Raw genomic sequence first — 20,049 nt, 5'->3', positions numbered from 1 at the left:
CTCCCCCAATTTCCTATTTAGGCACTTTTGAATCATCATCCGCAATTTATTAACTCACTTATGAGCAATGAGAGAACCACTAAGAGAATTTCGACCCGCCGAGTCGCTCCATTATCATTATTAGGATGGAGGAAGCGTAGACAGAGGACCCTGACAAACGGTTAGCCCACCAGAAGGAATGTGACAGAAAATGGGATTCATCACCATCATTAGAGGCTCATCAGAGGAGATACATCTCTCAAGGAATCTGCAGGCATTAGAGGACAGAGTGAGGTCTTCAGGAGCGCTTTTACAAAGTAGGACGAATGAGGATTGAAGGCACAAAAAATCAGCTGACGACCAATGCCAAAACTTTAAAATAAATATACATCGATGCGTGTCATCTCTACTATACATGAGTCATAAGCTAGAACGCAATTTGGTTCCCGAAGAGCACATTTTCTTCCTCTCGTGTTCATTTACTTCACATTAAGGTGCAAGTCTGTGCAACAAAGGGACACACGGGGTTATAAATAAACCGGTGACAGGCCGGGCGGTAAGAACAAGAAAGTCTACTAGCTTCATTTTTCTGTGCCTGAAAGGGAAAAGTACAAGGACAAAGGCCGGTTCCTGTAAAAGTATGTCTTTATCCTCACATTCTCCTCCTCCTCCTCGCTTTACCACATTCAATATCACACCGGGAGAAGTTGTTGTCCGACACTTACTGTACCGGTTACATGCCATGCCACTTATAAATGTAAGTCTGCGTTGTGTGTGTGTGTGGATTTCACAGCAGTCGACGTGTCATGGTGTGTATAATAAATGCTCTCTCACAAAGAGTCTTTGCTTTAAGTGCTCAGGCTGCCATGTTACGTCCAGAGTGATTGCATAAATGCATACGTCTAAATGTCAGAGCAAAATGTCAGCGTAACAAAAGTATCCAAGTTGACGCCAGAGACGGTGGTGGGTGGCCTTACAGAGTCGTATGAAGCAACCTAAATGTATATCTTTAAAGCCAGATGGGGAAAGGAACAAATCACGGTTAGTCTGTTAAGTTGTTCCACTGTAGTTTAAATGCATACTCAGACATGACGAGGAATATGTTTGTTTTCTCTCTTACCAGGAATCAGACGAGAAGATTGATATCATTCATCATCATCATGCTTCAAGACACGTTTATCTTATGTTAACTCAATTACCTGAACTCATGTTAAAACAGCTTGAAAGGTGCTTTCAGAAAGCTGTCATGGTTATGCAAAATATACATGTCTATGTTGTGTATAAATGTAGAGGAAACAAAATGAGATGTTGTGGTTTATGAGCAGCTAACGTTAGCTTGTCATACTGGAGTTAACTACTGACTGGGTCCAGCTTGGCCCTGTGACTACACTCTGAATGAAACACAGCTAACTCTTGTGTCAACTTATAAGTCATTATCTTCAAGCTTGTCTTGTTAGCTTGCTGGGAAGCATCTGATTCAGTTGCATATTGCTAAGGTTCACAAAGTTTCCTGTTTCAACTAGTGTTAAGCACAAGTCGGGCAAATTGCTTATCAACATTCACATCAAGGAACAGTTCTAGAGGAGCACCCAGTAGAGCGCATACCTCCACCAAGGCCCAACAGTCCCTTTTTTTGTACACACTCATTGATACCAGCCACCTAAAGATCCATGCAGTATTCCCTGAGAAATGACTGAAATTGTTGAAAAACGCAGGGTTAAAGGAAGTGAGATATAATTCTCTCACTTCATCCGGATCCACACACAAAGTTAATGAGGTCTGTTCTGGGCCGAGACCCGTCCTCCATCCAAGTTTCGTGGAAATCTACTCAGTAGTTTTTGTGTAATCCTGTTGACAAACCGACCAACAAACGTAAATCCACACTTGAGGCGTTTTTTGAAGCGTCTGACAGCTGTCACTCGTCCGTCCGATGACCCTGTCCTGCTGACGCCATCGTGGTTGTTGAGACGTACACACTGCTGATGTCTCACTTTCTCGGTTACAACAATTAAAACACAATAACAAATCTGTTGAATCTCAGCACGTTTAAACAACCACATGACTGCATATATACAACTTCCAGCTCCCTTTTTACTCCCTTTGGTTTTCATCCATTTATACAACCAAGACAATGATAAGAGCCCCATTTAATTAAAGTGACTGACTGTAATTCTACCTGTCTCTCTCTTGAGGAAACACCATCACACTCAATCAATACAATCAATTATTCATCAGGTCAAGAAGCCCACGGAAATAATGGGATACATCTGCTGTCAGGAGTACTGAGGCTGCAGAGCTGAGTGAACGGTGGGAATGGCATCGTGGTCGTCAGTTACTTCTATCACACTATTCGTCTGCAGTTTCACTTAACAGTCTCTCAGCCGCGTGGATATTATTCCATAACATTTTAAATAATCAACGTCTGGAAGGCATCCGCGTCACGGAGCAGTAAAGCAGACGACGGGACGATGGAGGAAAAAACTCCCCTGATTGCTGCAGAAGCAGTCCCCTGGCAATCGCATGGCTTTAGCTGTGTGCTAACAGAAGCCATTTCCTGTAATCACATCATCCGTCTTTGAAACAGCAAGAATAGCCTAAAACAACTTAATGTGAAAAATAACAACGACTTGAAGCCCATAATGAGAGCTGAAAGGGGAACGCGACTGGAGAGAGATGTGGAGCTGAAGCCTGCCTCACTGCACCCACTGAAAATGTGACTTACAGTGTATTTATAGCACATATATGCTGTCCTGCGTGTGCTGCACGATCAGCGCTGTGTTACTGCTGTTAAAGGTATACTCCCTGTTTTTATAGTGATCACAAAATGCTTCTTTTTATTGTACCTTTGAGGGACTGTCTCCTCAGCTGGAGACCAGCTTGGCTGAAAAAAACACCACAGATGTTCAATGTATTCATGAACAGCTCTGCACGTTAAGTTTAACTGTCCTCTCAGCTGTTACTGAATGTGGCTTCTCTGTATTTCAAAGCTACAAGAGACGCCGACGGTGAACGAGGACACAGTCATAGAGGGACATAGACACGGACTGCTGTTATTGTTGCATGTTTCTGTAATGTCCCAGCATGACACACATCCCTGTACTACAAGCTAACTGTAGCTGTCATTCGCTAGTTAGCTTGATTAGCTGTGCATCTAGCGGTCCAGACTAGGAGATCGGAGCACCAGGGGAGTCTTGGTGTTTACATTGCTAGCACAGGAATGTTGCTAGCTGGTAAGCATGCTAACTTCTCAAACACTTTCAATGCCTTGATTTTTATTTTATTTTTTTACTTCAATTTCCAAAACTTTCAAGGATTTCAAGGATCCATGGGAAACCTGCATTATGTAAAATGATAAATGCTACTGCCACTTTTGAGATGTTTGATTAAAACACCACCACCTCCATCAAACTCCTGCTAATAAGCATGTTTGTGTGTCTTTGTGCACACACACACACACACACACACGCACACACACACACACACACGCACATCCCACCGTTAGAGTCAGGCTATTTATAGAGCTGTTAGCTTCCCCTCGCCTGGACTCTGACCTTGGAGAGAGTGTGACAAATGACAAGCAGCATTTCAGCAGAAGCCGAGCCTTTCTAACAATGACAGCAGGTCGGAGGGGGAGAAAAAAAAATAATGCCATCTGTACGGCCTCATTGTTGTTTACCCATGAAATACCATTTCTCAGTGCCTCGCGAATCATTGACAGCCACCGCCGAAGCCTGGCCGGGGTCTCGAGGCTTAACATCTGAAATTGATCCACGGGCTAATAGGAAACGGCAAGCTTAGCCACATGTTGTCATCTTATTGTATTTAGCATTATCAGCGCTGCCCTCAAGGACGCTGCCGCTGGCCTTTGGTCCGTGTGAGATAATTCTCAATTAGTCGCCGTCCCTGCCATATTGGATTCAGATACACAAGGTTGTTGACTCACACGGCCGGCGTTACTGTACATTAATATTAATGCTGAGATTAGCAAGACAGAAGCAAGTGAACATCTGCATCAGTGGCTGAAAACAGGGACGGTGCTGAATACATGTATTTACTGTTAGAAGTAAAGAAAGGTGAGTCAGGAGTCTGTGACATCTCTGTGAATGGTGGACGTTAGCCAGAGGAGCCATTCACCTCATTTTTAAAGGCCATAATCGCGTAATTTATAATGTGACATTGATGTTATTTACACGTCGAACTGAAAAAGACTGAATGATTCACAGCATGTAGTAACCCTTTACTCTGTTAATGGATGTGAACGTCTCAACACAAACATCCATTCTATGGATCCAATCATGCTGTTTGTTTGTTTGTTTGCAATCACTTCAAGGGGAGAAAAACATGATGCACCGTGTTATTTCATGGCCGACGCTTTCATACCTCATTGATAACAACACTTCACACAGACTACAGGAAATGACAGCTTGAGCTTTACCTCACGAGCGTTTGAGGCCAAGTCTGTTTTTTCTCGTCAGAAATTGCATTTTTTTCGCCTCCTTTCCTGATGTGATGTGATGAAGACGGTACGTAGAATAAAGTGCTGTCACATATTCACAACAGGCAGTAAAAGCCTCGCAGAGAAAATCACAGGAAGTTGTAGAAAAGTGTATGACTGTTTTTACTGTTGTGAGTTAATAGCCGTGAGGTGCTGAAGGGTTTTTAACTCTTCACCTCTTGACTTCTGGTCTAGTAGGATCCCAAACTGAAGAGCACCAGAGGGACACCGTCTTCGACTCCAGAGCAGCGCCGCTCTGTGATTGATGGTGTCTGTTCTCTCCTGTCGTTTGGACCGCAGCACTAAAGCTCCTTTGCTTTTCTGTTTTTGCAGTAAAATAGTTAGCGGGTGAAAAAGATACACCTTATTGTATCCGTGTAGCCTTGTACTCCTTCCTCTGGGATCTGCAAGTAACAGTCTCCTTCATATTAAAAAGTAATGAAAGGACGATCTCAAACAAACACTCCTGAACCATCAGTCAGCCCCCCCCCCATCTGACTCAGCCTTCACCTGCATTATGCAAATGCCTTAAATAGCATCGTGCTAACAGAGTGAAATGATAAACGACAAAGACGCGAAAAGAAAAGCAGCAGAATTTGAACCATCGCTCAAACGAATGAGGAGTTGAGAAGAGAGAGAGAGGAAACTAACCTCTGATTGTCTGGAAGTCGGGATATTTGATTCTGGTCGATAGTCAGCCTGAAAATGTTTGTTCACTGTGGTTCAGGAAGAGGCAGAAGCCAAGCAGCCAGTGAGCGAGGCCAACACTTACTGACTGCAGCCAAGAGTCAAGGGGCCCCTGTGAAAGGTGACCTCCACTGCTGTATGAAGTATACGGTGCTGCACGGCTGAACAGTTCATATCAGAAGGTGGAGGGGAGGGCAGGGGAGTTAGAGCTGGGTGAGGCTGCCAAGCCAGAGACCACTGTTTGAGACTGAGTTTCTACATTTGTAAGTGTGAAACCATGTGTGATATTTTTAGATTCTACTTTTTGCTTTTGTGGCGACAAAACAACATTGTTGACGAGTCGGGATCGGTCAGGGTTTCCTAAAACTGAAAGCTGAACAGAAAGAACATAACAGATCTGTGGTTTGAAGAAGCGTACGTTGCCAGTAATCATGCTTAGATGGCTTCAATGTTCACTTGCTAAGATTTGTTTAGACTTGGCTATTTATGTGAGGTGTAATTAAAAAAAAACACTGTTTTATAATCTCACTTCCTCTATAAAAATAATAAACTGCCCTCAGCTGGAAGTGCCCACGCTTTTTTTCCCTTGTAGCGCCAAAACTGAAACTTAATGGTGTGCTACAGGCCAAAACTGAACACCTGTTGTATTGTTACGATGCAAAATGGATCCAGAGTTCCCTTATATGAACGATTATTAAAAAATTGGGGATCCTACATCTTCAAAGAGCTTTTTTACCTCTCTCTGGAGACACTGGGCCGCTACTTTGGCAGCCCTAGAGGCTGAAGCATATCGTACAGCTGTGCCCTGTACTACAGCACGTGTGTCGTGTATGCCAATAAAAGAAAATACCTGTCAGCACAGTCGTCACACTGTACAGACGGCCGCGTTGTATATTTACGTTGCGTTCAGGTGACAGGAGCGTTTATCATGTTACAAGACATGTTGAAGCTTTTATACTTGATAGGTGATAAAATGTTGCATCAACATATATTGAGACTGTTTGAGTGTATGCAGTTTAAATCAGGAAGCACTTCGCATAATGGAAACTGACTCGTAATGCACCGTCTCTCACCAGCTGTGGACATTTTAAAATCCTTCATGATCAACTATTGTTTCTTTAAGGACGGGGTCAGTCCGGGATGAGGCGCAGGAATCACTTGGAAGTTTATAATCAATGTTTTGAATGATGCTTTCTTGTATTATCAGGTTTGTAGGTGTCATGCTCGTCACTGATGCACATTGAGGGAGCTCTGCCTGATTTTATTGGAGGAGCAAGGCCAGTGAACGAAGGTAACGAGGTGTTTTCATCTGCATTGGACCATTACAGTAGATGAATCTAAGCTCATGCCACCTACAGTATGTGAGCAGACACGGGACAATACATTTAATTCCATTAATCAGCTTTTCATTTTCCTTTTCCACACATTTAAATGTGATTTTATATCATTTACATGTTTGGCGCCGAAGCCTTTTGTCTGTCCCCCGCAGTCAAATCTCTGATTTGAACGCAATTAGACACAGTTGACTACATTCCTCGACAAATTACTCTTCACTGTGGATAAGATTCTCAGCATTTCCTTCCAATTCAAAAACCGAATCTCATTTATCAAGAGAAATAAAAAAAGCTGAAAGCAGAACCTGACATCAGGAGCGAGAGCAACAGAAGCTCACGGACGAGGAGATGAGCGTGTCCGTGTGAAGACAGGAAATTGTGTGAGGAGAGCCGCTGTGTGTTTGTCATACCTATAGGGTGACATTGGAGGATTCGGCGGCCACTGAGCTATAAAATTGCTAGTTGAGAGGGAATTAGCCGGGATGGAGAGGTGGAGAGAGGCAGGAAGCAGGTTAACGAGGAAACTCTGAGCGAGCTGACCTGGGAAGGATTCACAGAAACAGCCTATAAACTGAACAACAACACGGATTCTTCATCAGTTTTCTCATCTGCTGCCCGGGACCACATCGTTTGTCAGGGCCTCGTTTGCAAAAGATGATTCATGAGAGCAGTTTGTGAGGATTTCTGGCACAGCTTCAGCGACTGCCACGGTGCATGGAGGAGGAGGTTCCTCAAGTGTTCCTAATAGAAAGTGTTGCTTTTGAGTTTTGACCTCTTCAGCAGTTTTTAATCCGTCATACCTTTGATTAAGATCTGGTTAAGTTGAGGCAACAAGTTTACACTGAATCATACAATGTCTATATGACCAGCAAGTGATTAGCAGCAATCGTGGTTTGACTTTAAAATGTCAGCAGAAGGACTCTTTCAAACTATCCTGATGTCTTGATCGTGTTCAGGCTTTTGTTGCTGTGACAAACGGCTCCCAATCGGTGGTCTCTCTGTAGCTCCTCTAGACAAAGACTAATGTAGACAACTGGTAGGACACAAAGTCGTAAAGAACAAATCTCCCTCCGTCAAAGAGCTACATCAGCTTCACGCTACCACGGGAACACGTCCGCCAGCGCACCAGTGTGGCTCATTAATGTGCTTTTGATAGTTTTTCAAAGTGTAGACTCTGTGGCAGAGCAGACGAAGACACATCCAGCGTTAGATGCACACACTTGTTAGCAGCAACTTCTTTAAAGAAAACCAGATGTGATGTGAACGCAGTTAATGGCGTCTTTGGATGTCAGCGTGACTCCCGAAAATGGCCGCTTCAAAAACAAGCCCACAAAGACGTGTTTGTCTGAGTAACCGAGCTGTGAAACCACTGAGGTCGACAGGAAAAATGTTTTGCGGCTGACGGTAGCTCACCCTCAGGGTCACGAGTCAGTAGATTATGTTATTGGAGGTTAGTTGTGTGTTTTTGTGTGGTTAAAGTCTGAGTTAGCATCTGTGTGGGGTGAGGGGGCCTGTTAGCGTGTGACCTTTGCTATCAGGTTGCCATTAAGCAGCCTGGAGTCTGTAAGCTCAGCAGCGTTTATTGCTGAACTGTTGTATCTGAAGCGGCCGGCTGAACGAGATCATTTCCACTTTGAATGTAATTATGATCAGTAAGGTGAAGGTCAGTCTCACTACGTTTAATTTGGTGTTTCAGCCGAGCGAGAAAGATATTAACAACCCGCTCCGGTGCAACACGGAGGTGAGAATGCCTCGTGTAAAGAAAGTACGTATATAAAATATTCTGACTTTGTGTTGGAATAAAACCTTTGTTACAGTAGCTGAACACTTACTGACAGCAGCCGCGCAATAATATGATGTTCAAGGTTAACAGGAGACAGAAAGAAAAGCATGAACACGTATAGGTGAGGTGAACAATGACAGCATCGTACTTGACAGCAGCACAACATACACACACACACACACACACACACACACACACACACACACACACACACTCTTCCTATTGATAGACTGATGATGGCAATTACAGAATGTGATGTTCATGATTGATGTCTTCGATTTAGTGCAAATAAAGACATATTCTGTATCTCGCAGCTCAGAAAAAACGCAAGATACTTTATACAGAATCAAATCAAACAGAGACAGCTACACACTGATGGCAGGAACATGGCTGCTTCTCTTTTTACTCAGTATTTTGGACAAGGTGTCCCTGATCTGAGACCACCTTTTACACACCAGCTTGGTTCTGACTTTTGGAGTTCAACGACATCTTGAATGTTACGTGAATTATAGTATGTAAGAAAGTTTACGTAGCACAGATGGCACAGAGTAGTTAGCTGACTAATCACAGTTCATTTCAGATAAACTAGAAGGGACTTGTTTTTATATTTCCCTATATTTTCTGTTGGTGATTCACCAAAGGCAAAACACTGCAAGAACGAACTTTGACTTGGCAGAAGATATGAGCAGTCACGACAGTCTCACAGGTTTAAATCAAGCCAGCAGTTTAGTTTAGCAACAGACTAATCTCAAACTATGGTACATATACCGAGGGTGGTGAATCCCAGAAATACTAAATCATTTACATATAATACAATCAAAATACTACAGAATTTCAAATGAAAATACTCAAACATACTCTTGTAATATTTTTCTTTCAGCCTCTGATGTTCACACATGTTGTGCAAGCACACATCATCCATGAAGCTGTGATGGCAGGATAGTGAGCGGAGGTAAAATGAAAGGGTCAAAAACACCACAAACACTGAACCCTCAGTGGGAACTACCAGGAGGAGGAGGAGAATATCTGGAGCAGCACTGTTGAAAACAAACTTGACAACAGTGACCCGGGTGTAAGTGCTAGTGGCTACCTGAGAAGCTTTCACAGCGCCTGCTAACGTGAGCAGCAACAGGCACAAAACAGTGAGGAGGTTTGACTTGACGTCGGCCATATTGGTGCTGCTTGGAGAGTGTGAGGTGGTACAAGGTGTGAAAGGTTTGAGAAACACTTATTTAAACCGCTTATATTGGGGGTTAATGCAAAAGTGGGACTGTGTGAAATAATGATTGGTTACTTTTGCAGCGAGAAAAGGTTGAGCTCTCAAACTTGAGTTTGAGTGCAAAATGTGACGGATGGATGTTGACAGTCACAGTGTTAATTTCACAATCTGCCTTCATACTTAATTTAAAATGTGTCTGATTAACCGTTAGCTAATAAACCTGCTGATCCTCTGGCTTTTTGTGGCCTGTTCCCACTGAAAGAAAGCCAGTTTCCCTGTTGGACCTTGTGCTATTTTCACAAAATGTTGTGATGTGAGCCCTGTTACCTGCTAACAGCTGTCTGCTGGCTGCAGATCTGTGTAATTTGCCCTGAACAGCTATGATCAGTACAGTACGGACAGTCGATGGATAAATGTGGTGGTCTATGTATCTATCTGGAGAGTGCCATCAATATCACTGGCCTTTCAGATGAGCCTTGATTATCTACCCCGGGGAGTCGGATCGATCGGCGCCTGCCCTCAGTGCTTACTATAAGTCCTGCAAGTGCAGAAAACTGTGTTTGCCAGAAACACTCCTGCACTTCATCTGAGCCGAGCTGATGAACTGGTGGTAAGAGTAAAGGCCTGGCAGGAGCCACCATGTCAATATTAAAGAGACAGTTCACCACATGATCATAAAAAAATACATATTTTATACCTGTAGTGCTTTTGATCCATTGAGATTATTTAGTTATGAGTTGCAGACTTTTGGAGATATCAGCTGTAGAGACGTCTGCAGCTGCGTCTCTTTCCAGAAATCGTGACCCGGTTACTCAAGATAATCCACAGAGCTTGCTGCTACAAATGCTAGCTAACTAAGCTAACTCAGCTCGCTAAATCACAGCTCAGCAGAGAAGGAAACAAAACTTGGTATTTCGCCTCACGTCTTGCATCACAAGCCGAGTGCCTCTAGGTCTAGATCTCTACAGGCGATATCTCCAAAACTGAGCAACCAAAACAAACCAAGATGGATAAATGGCAGAACATAATCATAATAATCCTGTAATATACTGAAAGTAATCTTTGCAGTGCAAAGTTACATGGGCAGTGCTCCAGCTGCATGTGCCGTAGAGGGCCGAATTCATTAACAAGTGTCGTGAAGTTCATTAGATTTAATCAACTACGTTTGTAAGATCCATTCATGCAGCACGACTCCAGAAAACTTCTCGTATAATCGCTCCGTAAACTGCATCATGAGGCAACTATTTGAAAAATCTACACCACTGAGATCAGAATGAGAATCAGAAATGCTTTTACTGCCAAGTTAAGTTTACACATGTGAGGAGTTTGCTGTGTCTGTAGCTGCAAAACAACACTCTACTAAAAGTACTTAAAAGACATAATAAAAACTATATAATATAAATAGAGTGTGGATATAAATATAAGATCTGTCCAGGAGTGCAAATAGTTTGACCTACATTGTGCGAGGTCGCAGCAGATACTGATGCAATGTGCAAAATAAGAGCGTCTGGTGACAGACGACAGCAAAGTGAACATAAAGCTCGTGTGCTCGCTTCGTAATCAAAGAATACAAAGGAAAGCGAGACGTTGCGTCAGACGGAGCGTGTCTCTCTGGACATTTGTTGGTATAATTGTTCCTTTTGTTCTTGCTGTTTTGTTCGGGAGACAAATTGCGGTTGGCGTTGAAGGGAGCAGCGGGTCCGTGCACCCTTAACGTCGTGAATTTCAATCGAGCAGCCGGGGACGAATGTATGGTGTCTGAATTCGAGCTGATGTTTTTGGCTGCAGAGTTTTGCCTGAGGCCATGTTTACATTTTTAAAACATTTTTGGAGCCAGCGAGGAGAAAAAAAAACAACATTTACACAAGATGTCTCTCAAAAGAAGATACTGTGAAGTTACTCTTGAACCCGTCGAATCTGAGTGGATTAATGTGTTTTTCCTTCACGTATACATGAACTTACACGCCGTCCTCTGTTATCACACACACACACACACACACACACACACACACACACACACACAAGGTCTAACTGTTCCTTCTCCCTAATTCCTGTTATCTCAGGTTGGACCGCGGTCCGTCCCCCGTCTGTGTCACAACTGATGACTCAAACTTTGTAATTGCCTTTTAATCCTTTCGAGGATAGAACATGTGTCAGCCGCGGCTAATTCGGGGCACCGGGCGCCTCGGGATACAAGAGGAAAAGCTTATAACAGGAAGGTCGGGAGTGTGAATCACCACCCGGGCTGGGACATTTTGGACAGAAAAGTCAATGTGTGGCAGCGTTGCTCTCTCCTCTGCTTCAACAACTGTGTGCCAGGTGTCAACGACCATAAACACTGGATTAAATCTGAGGAGAAGGGAAAGAAGTCTTTCTCCAGAAGTACAAATATAATATTCCTGTGTCTGTGAGTCACTGGTAAGCAGATTTGTGATATTTTCAAATGGCACTTGTCTGTGAACGAGCTCAGTATTCAGACAGAGTGCAGATGTGGGTTGAACATTTATTAGGATGACCTTATACCACATTCATACAAAGACACATCCTGAATTCAAATCAGCTGCTACAGTATTTACACCAAGCTTGTCTTTCTGTCTTCGAAGCGAGCGAGCGCTGAACTGTCGTCCGCTATTAACATTCACAGATTCTCATCCTGCAGTTCAGGAGCGTGTCCTTGGCAGGAAATCAAACAATTTGTTCATTTTTTGTGTTTTTCTGAGAGACAAATTTTAACAAATTCTGGATTTTTTAAATATTTTTTTATCGGAAAAACACATCAGACACAATTATTATTCAGGGGAAGGATATTACTTCAAACATGTCGGGGGGGGTATTCTGCCAAAGATTGTCATGGCAGATAAATGATGGTCAAGCTGAGGCGACCCAAACACTTACTGTACACAACACTAAAGATTGTGATAACAGGAGGTAAAAGGAAAATGTTCGGTCTGTGACGAGGTGCAAACTCTTGCATGAGAGTGTAGAAGACCTCATATCCACCGCCAGACCTCCAGTCTTTACGTTCTGCCTGAAGGACAGACGACTTCCTGCATTAGCACTGAACGTTAACGAATTTAAAAGCTTCACGTAAGATATAAAAGGCATTAGGACAAGAATAACAAATAAAAACAAAAAACAGGAGCATAATAGCAACAGTGCAGTTACAGTGTAGTACACCATGTGTGTCATATTTTTAATTCTTCAGTTCACGTACTGTTTAAAAAGTGTCTCATGTCATTAATTATTCTTTCTACTTAAGTCAAGACAAGTTGAGTCCCCCTCCTCCCCCGCAAAAGTGTTAATGCCAGTTTAATAATGACATTAATTTATCTAACTGGATTGAATTTTCAGTGAAACAACTGTAATAAAATCAAAAATAACCTTAACAATTCATTTATAAACCCTTTTTGATACTGTTATATAATATTTAAACATAAACTTAACACAGACGAGTCATCTGAGTCATCCAAACAGTGACTCGAGTCAACTTGAGTCCACATCTCTGCCGAAATGTATATTTTATAATACTAATATATCAAATGACAATGTGAAAATAATGTAAGGTGGTCCCTCGCAGCTCCCCTCATCTGTCCAGCAACAACTTTACTGCTTTGGATCACTCTCATGTCTCAGCAGCACACAGCAAAAAGACTAGCTGCTGAACACAGTGCAGCATTTAGCAGCAAACGAGCCAGATGTTCACCTCAGAAGCTGGTACCGACCACCAGACCGGCTACAAGAGAGTCAGAATGTGATTTAGACTCGTTGATAAAGACGTTCGCTGTGTGGTGATCACCGCTCGTTTCCACTGCCCCCATGTGACCAAAATCATTCGTTACTGCGGGTTTAATAAGAGCGACAGCCGATCAGAAAGTCCTCACATGAGCTGCTTTTGGCAGCTGATAACTTGATATTGACCCGTCCTTTACTTCACACTCCCATCTGTATTACTCAAACCCGACTTGACCTTAACACCTCTTCATCTCACTTCACTCTGCCCTCCCCATCACCCTCCTTCTCCTGATCCTCTTTAAATCAATTGGTCATTTACACCCTGAATCCTTCCTGCCTGCCCGTCCCGTCTCTTGTGTTACTGTCTCTTGATCCTCCTCTGCTCCTCCATCTCCTCTTTCTCCATCTTTCATCCTTCAAATCACTGTTTCCCTCCTCTTTATTCTCCTGTCTCTCTCTGCCTCTCTCTCTCTGTGCAGCAGCGGCAGTGTCCTGGACATTTTCTCCATTAGTGTGAATTACAGTTTCCAGGGCCAGAGGATCTCGGCGTGTGAAAGCGCCTCTCTTATTTACAATGAGCATTTCTCCTCCTGACGCTGGCACCGACAACAACAGCTCCATTAACAAAGCGAAGAGGGAGGACAGGCCGGGCCGGGCCGGCGAGACTGAACACCCCACTGACTGCACCGAGCCCGGGGCCGGCCGCGGGGTCGAGCGGAGAGGTCAACCCTCTCGGTCTGCTTTCATTACGTCTGTGGTTACAGGAGGCGGCGACACAGCTTGAGACCGGCCAATGTCAAATGAATCCGTTTGTTCTCAGCTTTTTTCTTTCAGCGGCACTAAAGAGGGATTGGCCACACTGGATAATGTCACTGCCAAGAGTGCTCCGGTGCTCCCATGCAGCGCTGGCTGACTGAAGTCATGTATCTCTTACATACATCAACAAGAACAAGGAAAGCTCTCTAGTTAAGTCTAAGGCTTGTGGTGTCACGTCAGCGCTATGTATCCACCTCTTTCTAAGGCTTCTTCATGAATACAAAGGTTTACTATCCATCCATCCATTTTCTATATATGCTAATCCAGGGCTGACAGAAAACCATTCAGTTTCTGGTTCACCCGACCTGCCTCGTCTGAGCACTGTGGGAGGAACCAGACGACCTACGCAGACGCGAGGAGAACATGTGAACACAGAACGTCTCCATCACCACTGAGTGAGGCTCGTTCGTGAACCAGGAGCTGCATCTGTAGCTGCATCGTAGCTCTGGTCCTCAGATGCAACATGAACTGTTGTGCTTGGTCATATCTCCATCCTGTGCTGTGATGGCCAATCACAGCATCAGACTGAGTTTGTGTCCGTGTAGTTGCCTGTGTTGTTTATTGGTTATCATGCTTTTATAAATGAATCACATCGTAGTTATTGACCCTTAAACTGTTGTTTAAAGTACACGAAAGTCGTACTTGAAGTAAAGATATTGTGTAAAAATATTACTTTGGTAAAAGTCCCCCCATACAAATAGTACAAACTACGGTTAATTATTTTAAAAATGCGTAAGTAACTAGTAACTAAAGTTATGAAATAAATGTAGTGGAGTAAAAAGTACAATATTTGCCTCCAAAATGTGGTTGAGTGGAAGTATAAAGTGACACAAAATGGAAATACTAAAGTGCAAGTACCTCAAGGGTGTACTTGAGTAAATGTACTTAGTTACTTTCCAACTCTTCTGATTTCACATCTGACTCCTGCCGTTCTGTCAGTTTCCTCTTGGATCTATAAAATCAGACGGTTGTGTGATTTGTTAAAAAATAAGAGACCTCCAGCTGCGTGTGACGCTGTCTGACTCAGCCAGGGACATTTGGCTCCACACGTTCTTCTACCTGACGCCTACATTACCCATAATGCAACTCGACCACCCACAGGTTGGTCAGCAGCAGCTTGCCTCCATTAGTCAGACTTCACACATCTCCGCCCGTAGTCAATACACCTCCTCAACACCTGGATTCACTTTAATGGAGATCGGCTGACTCGGGCAGATTGTAAGCAAAAGTTACTTTGAGTACAGATTAGTTTCTCGCTTCATCAGTTCCCATTAAAACCCAGTTTGGTGTTGTTGGGAGCCCACAGCTGCTGCCAGCTTCTGGCACAAGCCTCACAGATTTCATTGATTAGCTGTTAATGAGCCGACGTGTTCGCCAACTTCAGGATTTAAAATAAAAGGTATTTTGTCACGATTCTTCTTAGAATTTGATTTAAATGTTTTCTATCGTAAGTCTTGAATGCAAACATAAAATATGTCGTCATCTTCAAACAGCCCGGGTTACAAACAGGACACAGTCAGTGGCCTGTGACTGTCAGAGGGTTCATCATCATCCACCAGATAGTTTTTCACACATTCGACTGTTGGATCTTGTCACCGGTGTCTTGTTCTGATGTAGAGACAGAAGATTTGTGTGTGCTGAACCTTAAAACGGTGACATTTCAAATCCACTTCTGTCCTAATTACCCCTCCTTCCATCGCTGCCTTGACAAGTGAGTGTTGTATTAAGTTAAATGTGGGGAAAAAAAGTGTTTTGTGTGTTTTTCTGGTCGCTCCAGCTGCTGTGAGCACCGGTGCAAAACAAAAGAAGAAGTTGTTTTGTGCTCTTCAAGCTGCAGTTATGGATTTGTGCCTTACAGTTCCCACCAGTTACTTTGTTTGCCAAGACGTTCCCATTTTCTTTGCCACACTGACTAAAACACAAAAAGGCTTTCGATGCAACAACAATGAACTTAACTGCAGCACAATCACCCGCAGACGAAGAAGAGAGTTACTGTTCCTCCACCAAAAGCAGCTCAGGGCTCCGTTTTTTCTGCTTCAGCGTCTTATTTAAAGATCCCTCCCGTGTTTGTAATCCCCTCAGCATCGTCATGCAACTTTGATGAAGAGTAACCCTGTTAAGAGCCCGCCGGAGAGCTATGTATACAGACTGTGGGCCGACAGAGCCGGGGACAGTAATAGCTCCGGCTCTGCTCGGGCGCTCCTCTCACCGCCGATGCTCACAAAAACGTGACGCCGGCCTGCTGCACAAATCTTACGCAATAACTTCAACCGGCCGCACGACGTACGCTGATCAAAAATTTAACCGAGGCTTTTAGACTGTACAGTGAGTTCACAGATATTTTAAGCCACAAACAGCCGAATTATTTCACTCTGTGAGCTTTATGTTCAGCCCAGTCGCCAGGAAATAACGTTTCTGCAAAACACATGTACAGATTTGTACCAAACGTGGCAGATCACGTTCTCATTATATCTTTATTAGCTGACTTTTACATCAGGACAGGAGGAGCTGGTGGGGGCGTTATTACAGTCAACAAGACTGTTACACAACTGGATAGTTTTAAGGACACATGGAGACGTTTCCAGCCATTTAAGTGGCATCACAACCGGCTCTTTTTCACAGGAAGTCCGACCATCTCCATCTGTGATCGTGGCGACCAAAACAGGTATTTTAAACCAAACCGTGACGTTTTTCTGAACCTGACCAGGTGGTTTTTGTGCCTAAACTCAACCAAAGCATAAGTAAATCGTTGTCACAAGAGAGAAACCTAAAATTCAACCTAAACAAATGTAAAGTTGCAACATAAAGAAACAGTTTTAACGTATCTGTGGTTCTGCAGAAACGTACTTAGCTCACATTTATTTTCTTAGATTATCAAAAGAAAATAGGTTGTTGATAATCAATCAACTTGTTAAACTACAAAAAAACAGCTATTCCTTACATTTATGAAACTAAATGAAGAGTCTTGTTTGGTTTTGGACTGTTGGTTGGACAAAAGAAGTCATTTGAAGACGTCAATGTGGACGGTCGAGTAAAATACCGACACTTTGGGTCCGATATTCCAACCCAGAACGTCTGTTTGACAACCTGGGAATGAGACACATTAATCAGCTATCATTCTCCAGAAGTTCCTCACCTTTAATGGATTAAATCGTGAAAATGATGGGCAGATTTCGAGGTTATGTTTCCAAATATTTCCACTTTTTGTTTGTCAGCTGGATTACAGAAAAACTACTGAACAGATTTCCACAAAACTTGGACGGAGGACGAGTCTCAGCCCAGAACAGAGCTCATTAACTTTTGGTGCGGATCCACATAAAGAGACGGATCCAGGAATGCTTTCTCACTTTCTTTAACATTGTGAGATTTCTGTTAATTTCTCAGGGAATGATACATCTTGATGTGGCTGTTGGGGCTTGTCGGAGGTATGCACTCTAACAATTGGTGGTTGCAGCTCCTGAAATGTACAGATTTGCTGCTTTAGTTGTAATTCATGACAGTAAATGAGGCGTCTTTGGGATTTGGACTGTTGGTTGGACAAAAGAGGCAATTTGAAGACGTCAATTTGGTTTTTTTCACGTTTTTTGATGGATACGCTTCAGGATGGTGAGCGTCGGTATTCGACAAGCTGTTAATGAGACTCAAAAATCAACTTCTCTAACTAAGTGGACCTTTAAACTTGGAAAAATAATCAACAGCTCTAAATGCAACAATTTAAAAATCCCTGTTCTCCTCCTGACCTGCAGCTGTTTATTGAACACATTAGCCACAAAAAACAGCCTCTGACCAACGAATAAAAAGTCTGAAAACATTCATGTCTGCGACGTTAACAGCTCCACACACATGTGCTCACACAGCAACAGCATCACCACTAATTACAGTGAACACCACTCACACATTACAGCAACAACATGACTTTTAAAACAGCCTGAGGCCCAGCGAGCAGCATCCACCGAGCTTTAAAACAGAGAGGAGAGAGCGCTGAACGCTGTGAGCGATCATATTTCAACCACATCTCATGAGGCCTTCTAATATTTCAGGCACAGAAACTCAATTACGAGGCCGAGGTTTTGATTTCTTAGAATAATAGGGCTACAGGGCTGAATTCAATTAAGAGCACCCAGAATATATTTGGCTCTCTCTCTGTCTCTCTGTCAGAGGAAGGTCCACCGTGAGGCAGCTGAAATGTGCATCAGTCATAGGATCAGTCATCCTCTACAGTAACAGTGAAGCACATTGACTGGGGAGAGGTTGCATGTGCCTGGAGGAGCACATTTAGAGGAGGGAGATCAATAATTGATGGGGATGGGGATGGTGATGGTGATGGAGGCTAGGCGGGTTTTGGCGCAAACACAAGGCGCACGGTTAAGTTGCAGTGCTGATCTCATCCCTCCTTAAATCCCCTAATAAAGCGTTGCAGTGCGCAACAGCACCTGTGCAAAGGTGCCCGAAAAAGGGGGGACATTTAACCCCCGCAGGCTGAGAAGATGTCTGATTTAGAGACAGTAGACAGTCGTGAAGTCAGTGAGTGTGTCTGGGAGGGGAGATAACGCGTACAGCGCCTTCTGCAAAGTGATTTTTTCACGACTGTTCCTCTTTTTCAAGGTGTCGAGGGGGCAGCTGACAGGAGGCAGCGGCTGAATTACAATGCGCCCTGCATGCGCAGTCGTTCCCCTCCACTGACAGTGCATGTGCCCAACGGCGTTTCAAAGATCCCCGTGACCCAGTCCTGACAGCTGACAATGGGGCTCCGCGCACAGCTGACGACGGCTTCAGCGGTGTCGCCCCACAACTTGATTCAGCCTTCATCATTATCTGTGCGGGAAAACTGACGCGTTTTTTTCCCCCCCCGCACACACATTTCACTTCATGTGATGCGTCCGGAACTGACCAACATCATAATGAACCTACATGCTGATGAATGAGCTGACCTTGCAGAGCAGGTCATCCTACATGGAGTTTTAATGTGCGTGATTAAAGCTGCAAAATGAAGTGGAAAAAGAAAAAGCCCACCTCATCCGGCTGCGGCTGATTCGCTCTCTGGTTCGGCTGCTCCTTGGTGGCTGTCATTGTAAACTCCTCGTTTGGTTAAACTTGGCTGAATCCGACAAGAAAATCCCGGGTTTCTTTTCCTCCGTGGACAAAAAAAGAAAAGTGAGAAGAGGTGGATGAAGGATGCGCCCGCCGTCTTTGTCAACTGCGGAATCTTAAAGAGCGATGGGAGCCGAGGGGGGACGGATCCGTCACGATCGGGAAAATATCTGCGAGGTTCTTCTTGGACGAGCGTCTGACGAGGAGCCAACGCAGCCTGCGCGTCTCACATCAGCCCCGGGAAGAGGGAGGAGAGTTTCGGACACGAGAGGGAGAGCCGAGGTGTGCTCACATTTTACCGCCCTGACACTTCTCCTGCACGTCTGGGTGAGGAAGTGGCAACTCTCCCCCTCAGTGATGCTGGTATTTTGGAGGATGGAGGGAGGAAGGGGGGGGGGAGTATAGCACAGGGAGGAGGAGGAGGAAGAGGAGGAAGAGGAGGAGGAGGGGTGTTCAAGTGGTCTTGTGATGGTTTCCCGTGAGGGTGGGGGTGGGTGTGGAGGGGGTTGCGTTTGCAGGATTTAAAAAAAAAAAAAAAAAAAAAGCCCCTGATAAGAGTGCAGAGTGAACTCTCCTGCCTGCTCATCGCCTCTTTGCACACTGTTTTAGTGAGTTTTGTGAATCCCGCATCACATCACGCCCAGCCGGAGCTGTCCGCGGTGCTGAAGCCCGCTGCTGCACGTGCATCTTCATTCCGTGCGTAGGTGCACACACACACACACACACACACACACACACACACACACACCAACAACAACAACAACAACAACAACAACAACACACACGCACACACGCCACCTCTGCTTATTTTATCACGCACTGACAGCACAGGCTCGGCTCTCCTGCCGGAGCAGCGTGTTGTTTCGGGCCGTATAGAGGAGCTCTCTGTCGGCCTGAGGCGAGCAGCTTAAAC

At 44.1% G+C, this 20,049-nt stretch overlaps 1 protein-coding gene across 2 annotated transcripts in view; it reads right to left on the bottom strand.

Annotated features, from left to right (window-relative positions):
• The window catches only part of dpp10 (dipeptidyl peptidase like 10), a 194,391-nt gene that overhangs the window by 82,290 nt on the left and 92,052 nt on the right, over nt 1-20,049 (bottom strand). The window contains exon 1 of one of the 2 annotated variants that reach the window (XM_084361484.1): nt 19,059-19,496. The exons of the other annotated variant lie outside the window; for it this stretch is intronic. Coding sequence (XP_084217610.1) covers nt 19,059-19,115 — 57 coding nt within the window. The 5' untranslated portion in view covers nt 19,116-19,496. Of the gene's footprint in view, nt 1-19,058; nt 19,497-20,049 lie in introns of those variants that run through there. 2 annotated transcript variants of the gene reach the window in all.

The sequence above is a fragment of the Pagrus pagrus genome (assembly GCF_965226575.1).
Source record: "Pagrus pagrus genome assembly, chromosome: 9".
Lineage (NCBI taxonomy): Eukaryota > Metazoa > Chordata > Actinopteri > Spariformes > Sparidae > Pagrus > Pagrus pagrus.
The sequence above is the reverse complement of the archived record's forward strand: the minus strand, read 5'-3'. Positions and strand labels throughout refer to the sequence as shown.